At 37.5% G+C, this 9,844-nt stretch overlaps 1 protein-coding gene across 1 annotated transcript in view; it reads right to left on the bottom strand.

Moving 5' to 3' along the window:
- Window positions 1-399: 399 nt before the first annotated feature.
- Window positions 400-9,844, bottom strand: part of NLRP14 (NLR family pyrin domain containing 14) — a 45,221-nt gene continuing 35,776 nt past the window's right edge. The window contains exons 11-12 of the mRNA XM_070383191.1: window positions 1,368-1,538; window positions 400-696 (exon numbers count right to left, since the gene is read on the bottom strand). Of these exons, the coding sequence (XP_070239292.1) occupies window positions 561-696; window positions 1,368-1,538 (307 nt within the window). The 3' untranslated portion in view covers window positions 400-560. The remainder of the gene's footprint in view (window positions 697-1,367; window positions 1,539-9,844) is intronic.

Below are 9,844 nucleotides of genomic sequence, written 5' to 3'. Positions count from 1 at the left end.
AGTAATGTACCAAAGAATTGTCTGGGAAGTTATTAAACATGCCAGTGTTTGGGAACCTCACCCAGTAATTTAATTCAATAAATCTGGTATGGAGCTCAGAAATCTGCATTTTAAGAAAACACCAAGTGATTTTGCCCCGAATGGTCCCAAGAACACACAGCGGAGCATTCAATAAAATGTGCCACAGATGGTGAGGCTGTGAAGAGAGCCACAGCAGCAGGAATGGAGAGAAAGGAAAATAAGGGGTTTTAACATAATCTTCCCTGGCCCATTCTCCAGTCTCATTTCCAGGCTTCTCACATCTGAATCCTTAAACTTTGTATTCAACTCAAACCATGTTGTATGTTCCACAGAGCTTTATGTTTTCCATTTTATTATAGCCTCTTAACTCCCATGTGAAGTAGAACAGACATTTTACAGAGCAGTGACTAACCCATATCTGACAGACATCACATGCTATATGTCTGGGCATGGAGTACCTAAAGCTAAGAGCCTCCCACCCCACCTTGTCACTCTGAGGCCTTCATTTTACTTCGTTGAAGGACATCAGGTTCTTCAAATCAGAAACACCGCCACCAGGAACCATCTTCTTCCTCATGATCATTACAGTCCTGCTTAACAGCTAGGCGTAGATTGCTACTCGCCACAGCTTCCAGCAGCTTCTGTGCTTCCTCATCAAGTGCCTCTTTGCACAACCTGAGAAGACAAGGGAACACCTCTTCTTGCCACAAAAACACCTCTCAATTTTCCCATAGCCCTTTACTTTCTCTGGAGAATTTATTTCAGGGAAAGAAAAAACCTGTTAGAGAATATTAACATGGCCGGGCAGCAGGTAAGGAAAAAGAGAGAGACATAGCAGTTGAAGGAAAATAGAGTACAAAAGGTAGAGGGAAGATACATTAAGATTTTTAAAGGATCCGTCAAGAGACTTTTCCTATTCAAGCAAAATAGCTCTATTCATGATTATGAAAACAGCCAACACATACACTGTTTATTATGCGCTAGTCACTGTTCTAAACACCGCCTGTATGGACTCAGGTGATCCATGCTCACAGTAACCCTATGAGTAAATATTGTCATTTCATCAATTTTACAGACAAAGGAAACCAAAACACAGAGAATCTGGGGACTAGTACAAGTTCAAATATCTAGTAAGTGGCAGGCCCAAAGTTCAAACTCGGCTCTTAATTACTATGCTACATTGCACCTCTTGAAATTCACTCTTCTATGTGAGAAAAACAAATAAGGGCCTGCAAAATACCCAAGGATTCACAATCAGGTTGATGCTGAGGCTTGCCATTAATGAATGGCTCCCCAAATGCCTCATTCCAGGAAACTTCTCCCCTGAGAAGCCAATGAAGACTTACCCTAGAACCTGTAGTTTACATTCAGTAGACCTCAAGACTTCACTTAACTTCATAATTTCTTCACGCTCTAAGGTATTCAGTGTCAGGCTTATTTTTATCAGGCCTTGGTTGCTGCTAAGAGTAGAAGAGAGATCCTGACAACAGAGAGAAGTCAAACCACAGTGTTCCAACCTGCAGGGAAGAGAGACTAAAGATAAATGAACTTTATCTCATGATAGAGAGCATGCACACAAGCGATCTGTGATCTGGGAGTGTAGGGTAACTCCAGAAGTTCAAAAAATGAGCACAAATAGGGTAAAATCAAGGTATATAATATTCATTATTTCCAGATATTTTGGGGTTGAATATATCCCTTCCTTAATCATGAATTACAGGTTCATAATTATGGTCCAGGAATAAATAAAATGTGGAAGCACACCAAGGAAAACTGAAGCAACTGAATGCTTAGAATTAAAAACACAGCAACGTAAGTAGATTTTAGAAACATGATATTGAGTGTTAAAGTCCAAGTATACAACACAGGGAAACAAACTAAATGTCCATGGACAGAGGAATGGATAAACAAGATGTGGTACATATATACAATGGAATATTATTCGGCCATAAAAGGAATGAAATAATGCCATTTGCAACAATACAGATGGACCTAGAGATTATCATACTGTGAAGTCAGACAAACACCATATGATATCACTTACAAGTGGAATCTAAAATATGATACAAATGAACTTATCTATAAAACAGACTCCAGACATAGAGAACAATCTTGCGGTTGCCAAGGAGGAGTGGAGGTGGGGAAGGGTTGGATTTGGAATTTGGGACTAGCAGATGCAAACTATTCTATATTGAATGGATAAACAACAAGGACCTACTGTATAGCACAGAAAACTATATTCAATATCCTGTGATAAACCATAATGAAAAAGAATTTTTTAATATTTTTAAAAATGTCATGTGTATGTTAAAGAAATTATGGAAAATGGGTAAGGTAAATAAATGGCACCATGCCAGTTATGCAAAAAAATGTATACACCTAAAAACACCAGGGAAGCCCCAAAACATTACATCTTCTATAAGGTAATACAATTCTATGGCATATTTCAAAAACACTAGGTAAACTGCCTATAAATGGAAAAGAGATAGTTAATGGAGATAAATTAACCAACTAATCAACCAACCAGGGCCCTTGCATAAAACAAGGATAATAAAATACCACGAACTGGATCAATTGAACAGAATAGAGAACCCAGAAATAAATCCACACGCCTAGAGTCAATTAATCTTCAACAAAGGAGGCAAAAATACAAAATAAGAAAAAAAAATGGTCTCTTCAGCAAGTGATGCTGGGATAGTTGGACAGCTGCATGTAAATCAATGAGATTAGAACACACCCTCACACTATACTCAAAGATAAACATCAAATGGCTTAAAAACTTGAATATAAGACAAGACACCATAAAATTCCTAGAAGAGATCATAAACAAAATGTTCTTTGACATAAATTGTACCAATGTTTTTTTGGTCAACCTCTTCAGTCAATAGAAATAAAAATAAATGGGACTTAAACTTACAAGCTCTTACACAGCAAAGGAAACTATATATATATATGTGTGTGTGTGTGTGTGTGTGTGTGTGTATGTATGTATATGTGTGTATATATATATATGTATGTATATATATAAAGACAAGCTACAGAATGGGAGAAAATATTTGCACATGATGTGACCAACAAGGACTTAATTTCCAAAATATACGGATAGCTCATACAACTCAACAACAAGACAACCCAATCAAAAAATGGCAGGAGACCTAAATGGACGTTTCTCCAAAGACATACAGATGGCCAACAGGCACCTGAAAAGATACTCAACATGGCTAATTGTTAGAGAAATGCAAATCAAAACTACAAGGAGGTACCACCTGACAACAGAAGAATGGCCATCATTTAAAACTCTACAAATAATAGATGCTGGAGAGAGTGTGAAGAAAAGAGAACCCTCCTGCCTTGTTGGTGGGAATGTAAATTGGTACAGCCACTATGGAAAAGAGTAGAGAGGTTCCTCAGAAAACTAAAAATAGAATTACCATATGATCTAGCAATCCTGCTCCCAGCCATATATACAGACAAAATTATAATTTGAAAAGATACATGTACCCCTTTATTCATAATAGCGCTTTTTACAATAGTCAAGACATGGAAGTAACCCAGATGTCCACCAACAGATGAATGGATAAAGAAGAGGTGGTATATATACACAATGGAACACTACTCAGTCATAAGAGAGAATGAAATAATGCCATTTGCAGCAACACAGATGGACCCAGAGATTATCATACTAAGTGAAGTAAGTCAAAGAGGACACTTTCTGGTATCACTTATATGCAGAATCTAAAATATGGCACAAATGAACCTATCTATGAAACAGACTCACAGACAGAGAACAGACTTGTGGTTACCACAGGGAGGCTGTGCAGAGGGGATGCACTGGGAGTTTGGGGTTGGTAGATACAAATTACTACATACAGAATGGATAAACAAGGTCCCACTCTATAGCACAGGGAACTATATTCAATATTCTGGGATAAACTATAATGGAAAAGAATATAAAAAGAAATACATAAATGTGTATAACTGAGTCATTTTGCTATACTGCAGAAATTAACACTGTAAATCAACTATACTTCAATACAAAATTTGTAAAAGAAAAAGAAAAAATATATATAATACCATGAACTGATGAAGTATGTTAAACTCAACCTTCTGGAACTGATGATCACCCTCTACCAACTAATTTTAATTTTCACCTTCTGTTCATCTAGCTATTCAACATTTGAATGCCTATATAGGTGCTGGGTATATAATGTTTTTCAGTTACTGTCTACATGAAACACACATTAAGTGTGGTGGGGCAACAGTCCCAATAATTATGACACAAGGTACCTAAATATCACACAAAACAAACCTTATAGTAAAAGCATATAAGACATAAGACATAAAAGCATTATAAGAATAAAAGCATTATGAGATACAAAACACTATCAAGAATTCATTAGGAAATAATCATTCTAAATGTGTGGTCACTAATAAAAGTCTCAAATATAGAAAATAAAAACAGAACTACAAAGTTAAATACACAGATCTGTAACTATAGCAGAGATTTTAACATTTTTCACAATAATAGAATTATCTGGAAAAAATCATTAAAAATACCAAATGATTTAAACAACAGAACTCACAATCTTAACCGATACAAAATACTGCAACCCACAACTCTTCTTAATCTTTCCAAGTGCACTATGGAACACACATTAAAAGCTGACTATATAAGGGCCATGAAACAAGTGTCAACAACTTTTTAAACACTGAAATCATGTACAGTATATTCTCAGACTACAGTGCCAGAGGTTAAATATAAGAAGATAATAAGAAACCCTTCTTATGTTTGAAGATAAAGTAGTACACTTTAGAATAATCCATATGTTGAGGAAAAAAATCATAAATATTTTAAACTCAAAAGTAAAAATATCACATATAATATCAAATTTTGAACTTAATGACTTAATGAAGTCTATTGGAAAAGAAGGAAATATTTATGAGATAAACATCCAAATAAAAAATAATGGCAAAATTAACTCAACAAAAATAGAAAAATATAGTAATTAATGAAACATGGCTATCTAAACACTAAATATGACTTAGAAATTAAGCAGATAATAACAGACCCTTGCCAGTAAGTTTTAAATTTCAGATGAAATGGCTAACATCACTTGCCAGAAGTTCACCAGAAATTTCTGCCAAGTTCAAGGAAGAAATAATTCTAGTTCTACACAGTCTTATGCTAAAACCATACTTGATTGGCTAAAATTTTAAAAATTAAGTCTGACAAAATTGACAAGAATAGAGTAACAAGAACTCTTACACGCTGCCCGTGGTAGCATAATGGGTGTAATCCTTGGAGATATTCCCAATAATATAATAATTCCACTCCTAATTATTTACTGTAGATAAATGTGTACACACCTGTCTTACAATCCGTGTATTTAAATGGGCTTCCCAGATGGTGCTAGTGGTAAAGAAAGTGAAATTGAAAGTTGCTTAGTCATGTCTGACGCTAAGACCCCATGGACTATACAGTCCATGGAATTCTCCAGGCCAGAATACTGGAGTGGGTAGCCTTTGAACTCCTCTGGCAATGCAGGAGACCCGAGTTAGATCCCTAGGTCAGGAAGATCCTGTGGAGAAGGAAATGGCAACCCATTCCAGTATTCTTGCCTGGAGAATCCCATGGACAGAGGACCCTGGCGGGCTACAGTCCATGGGGTCGCAAAGAGTCGGACATTATTTAGTGGAGATAAATGTGTAAACACATATCTTACAATTCATGTTTTAAAATACTCATAGCAGCGCTAATCATTAAAGAAAACAATCCAAAAGTCCACCAACAAAATAGACTGAGCAATTAAGCCCAGCACAGTACAGAAGAAACCTATGATAAACACAAACCTCAATTAAATAGAGTTGGGAGACCAGAAGGGGGAGCTCTCACACCCTGCAAAGACAGCGCAGCCCAACAAGAACTTCTTTCCTGGTAAGGACTCAGCCAGTGAAAAGCCAGACTCCTAGTTCGCTGTAGCCCTCCAGCTTCCTTTTCCTCTCCGTAAACACGGTCTCCTTTCCCTGCCATGTGGAGACTTGCACATGGCTCATCCTGGTTGCACAGCCCAAATTACAATTCTCTGCGGATCCTGAACAAATCCATTTTTGCCAGAGAAATATCTGGCAGTCTGTTTGTTTCAGGTTAGCAATAGTTGGTAGTACGGTCATTCATTGGAATCTTTCATAGCAATAAAAATGAGTAAAAACAGCTGCATGAAACAACTAGATGACTCTTACAATCATAACATTAAGCAAAAAAAAAAAAAAAAAATCATTACACAAAAGAATAAAGTATAATTCCCTGTATAGAAGTTCAAAATCAAGCAAAATTCAAATATATTGTTTATGATTATATATATTATATAAATCTACAAAGGAAAACACAAATTACTGCTATAAAAGTCAAGACAATGTTTACTTCTTGAACAGGAGAGTTGTTGTTGTGATTTGGGAGGGGTAACTGAGAGGAGTTTAGTTTACTGGGAAAATTCAATATGTGAACCTGACCATGATTGTTACATATATCCTTTTTAAAAAACATTAGTTTTATTTACTTTTCTGTATATTTTAAAATATACAGAGCTTAAAAGTAACAGAAGAAAAAAATTATAGAATGAAGCCCACATTAAAATAAGTCACAACTGCTAAAAATACACTTAGGAATATGTAGCATGAGTTAGAAAGATCCAGCAAAAGAAGAGTGAGTTTTAAAAGATTAAAGAATATAGATAAAGAATTATCCATAATTACAGAAAAACAAAACAGATCCAACATAAGCATAATTAGTAATCCTGAAAAAAAATTAAGTCAAATAGATAAAGATAGGAAAGCCTACCAAAAAAAAAAAAAGCACAATCTACATTCTTAATGGCACACCGTTTCCCCAGAAAAATATTATTAAAGAAAATCCAACAAAGGCCAAAGGAAAAATTCGAAGGATATATAGTCCCCCTCCCCCATTTTTTTTTTAGAACAGTAAGGATATTAAAGGGGAAGAACCAACTGATTTCAGACTTTTCTACAACCAGATTCAATGCTAGCAGGCAGTGGACTCTTCAGAACTCTAAGAGGATAACCAAAATATTATGAAGAAAACCAAATGTGTTCATTCAAGTTCACAGAAAACTAAGATATTTTCAGATATGCAAAAAAAAAAAAATATCTCTGGACTTCCCCTCAAAATTAAATAAGAAAGATTACTGACTCAACATCCCTCACTAACTCCTAGTCTACATTCCTTAGAGGGGCAGTTTAGTCACTAAATGTGACAATCCCCTGAAATGCTCATCTCTCTTGGGCTACCTCTTGGGTAATGATTAGATGAAAGGGATGGCAGCTTCTATAAAAAACTATTTTGAAGTTTCAGGATTGTATTCTGGTCATTCTTGGTCATGATGCTTTTCTCGCCCTTAAAGCAACTCCAGGCGACCCTGACTGGTACACCCTCCAGGTGGCAGGTCAGTCAAAAAAGGACTTTGGGATTCAAACTTAATTTAGATCAGATACCTGGATTCTCTTTTGGACTGACAAGGCCATAGCTCGTGAAAATAACAGTCGTTTGGTTGAGTACAATGCTGGACAACTCCCCAACAAGCCAAGATGTGAGATATACGGGTTTCTATAAATACTGTAAGATTTCTTTTGTTCCTCTCCTGCCTGATCCCTCTGGACTGAAGGCCTGGTGCTGGTGGGGGATGATTAGAGAAAAAGTGAAGTTATAGACACTGGGATGGGGCACACTGAGTTCATGACTGGGAGGAAGACTAACACTAATACCTGGGGAAGGAACACCTTAGAACCTGAGAGGTTCAGGAAGTGGGAAGAACCACCACGGTTCTCTGTCACCCTGGATGCAACACCGCCACCTGACAAATAATTACGTGGTTTGCTTGAGTCAAGCAGCAGCTGGCACCTGGACCCACTGCCCAGTTGTCATGCCTGTCTACGTGCTATGAAAACAGAAAATCTCATATGGACACGGCAGATCCTCAACTATTCTGTTATGCCTGTGGCCGTCAAAGGCAGATCCCAAATTTAAGATCCCTTTCACAGGGCGACTGGTATAAACTTGTTTCAATCTGTCTGATGCAAATTCACTAAGATTCTCTTAATGCTGGAACAGCCTGGATTATGCCACATATGGCAAACAAAGCAGTTGTAACTCCTCAGTGGCAGTGCCTGCCCGATACAACCAAAGCAAGGCAATGGTGACCCAAATCAAATATAACAACAGACCCCACACTGGAGCCACCTGTGCACCTTCAGGCTACACGTTTGCATGCGGGGAGTGCAGACCACTGAATGGCTCTTTAATGGTGAAAGCATTGCTTCTGGCCCATCTTTTGCCTCCTTTATTTATTGCCAATGAGACCAGGAGCAGCAGTCATTCTAAATTCCCTTTCTTGAATTATAATCAAAAATTGGACACATTGTTCCTTTTATTGTTACTCAGCTGGCAAAGCCCAGGGCCCTGGGGCATGTTTTAAATCAATACTGCAAATTGGCCTCATCCTGTGCTTGGGAGTCCAGTTGATAGTGACCTTAAATGGCATAGAGGCAAACTGAACAAATTTGGGCCCAGCCTTTGTTGGTCTGACTAATCAGAGTGGCCACAGGAGTGGCATATCTGTGCGAAAATTCACCAGAAGCCAAGACTTCTGTAGAAAACTTTTTCTGTTGTGTAGAAAAATTGTTGGAAATTGTTGGGAGACATTCTTCTATGGCTATGTCACCCTCCTACATGTTTTACTGACAAAAATGCAAGGTCCTGACAACACTTTACCTGATCGTTTCCTGGGATGTGTGTGCAGTGAGCAACCTGGAGGGATGAAGAAATGTCTCCCTCCAGGACAAAGGGCAGGCTTGCTCCTTGCTTACTATGAAATGATGGGTCCCCCAAACTCAACGCTCCTCTCCTGGAATGCAACACCTGCCTGCGCAGGCATCCATCGAGTCCTCCACATCGACCCTGTGGGATCTGGGACGCAAGGGAGACTGCCAACAAACATGCCCGATGCTTATGTGGCTATCCTCTGAGTAATCAAGTCCTCTGTCTCTGATAGGACCCCACTCTCCCGGCAGGATGCAGTAAACAGTGACTGGCTAAAACAGGCAGAATAAAATCAAAAGTCAGACCCAGAAGTAATATCATAATTATTGTGAAATATATATATATAATTTATATGTATTTGTATGTGTGTGTGTATTTGTAAATTGTCAATGGAAACATAGAAAAAGCAACACTTTCTTAGAAGAGCCAGGAAGATATATCATAGTGTCTAGTTTCCACACGTAGAGCAAATTTCTTGACCCAGAGGTCAATAATTCATGCTGTGTAAGTAAAAATATACTAGCCAATAGCAATCCGTTCAAGATTTAAAGAAAATAAAAATTTAAACATTATTCAACATAAAAAGTACTCAGAACATAGGATGAGATTTTGTTAGATTACAAGCTCCTTGAGACCACAGACAGCCTTTTTCCAGGTAGAAAATGATTAGTAAAACCTTTGAGTTACTAAGAAAAATTAATTCAAGGACAGATGGAATATCTGAAGGATAATAGAACATAGAAGACTTAAATTAAGCACTATTTACTTAATATATGCCTGGAGAATCCCAGGGACGGGGGAGCCTTGTGGGCTGCTGTCTTTGGGGTCACACACGACTGAAGCGACTTAGCAGCATACCGTGTCCAAAGCACTAAGGGGGACACAAAGAAATGTGAAGTGTGGCTTCTATAGTAATAACATGTAATACACCGATTTATATATATGAAATTCAGATTTTCATTTTTGAGAATAATTTACCTTCTAGCCCCA

The sequence above is a fragment of the Bos mutus genome, chromosome 15 (assembly GCF_027580195.1).
Source record: "Bos mutus isolate GX-2022 chromosome 15, NWIPB_WYAK_1.1, whole genome shotgun sequence".
Classification (NCBI taxonomy): domain Eukaryota; kingdom Metazoa; phylum Chordata; class Mammalia; order Artiodactyla; family Bovidae; genus Bos; species Bos mutus.
The sequence above is the reverse complement of the archived record's forward strand: the minus strand, read 5'-3'. Positions and strand labels throughout refer to the sequence as shown.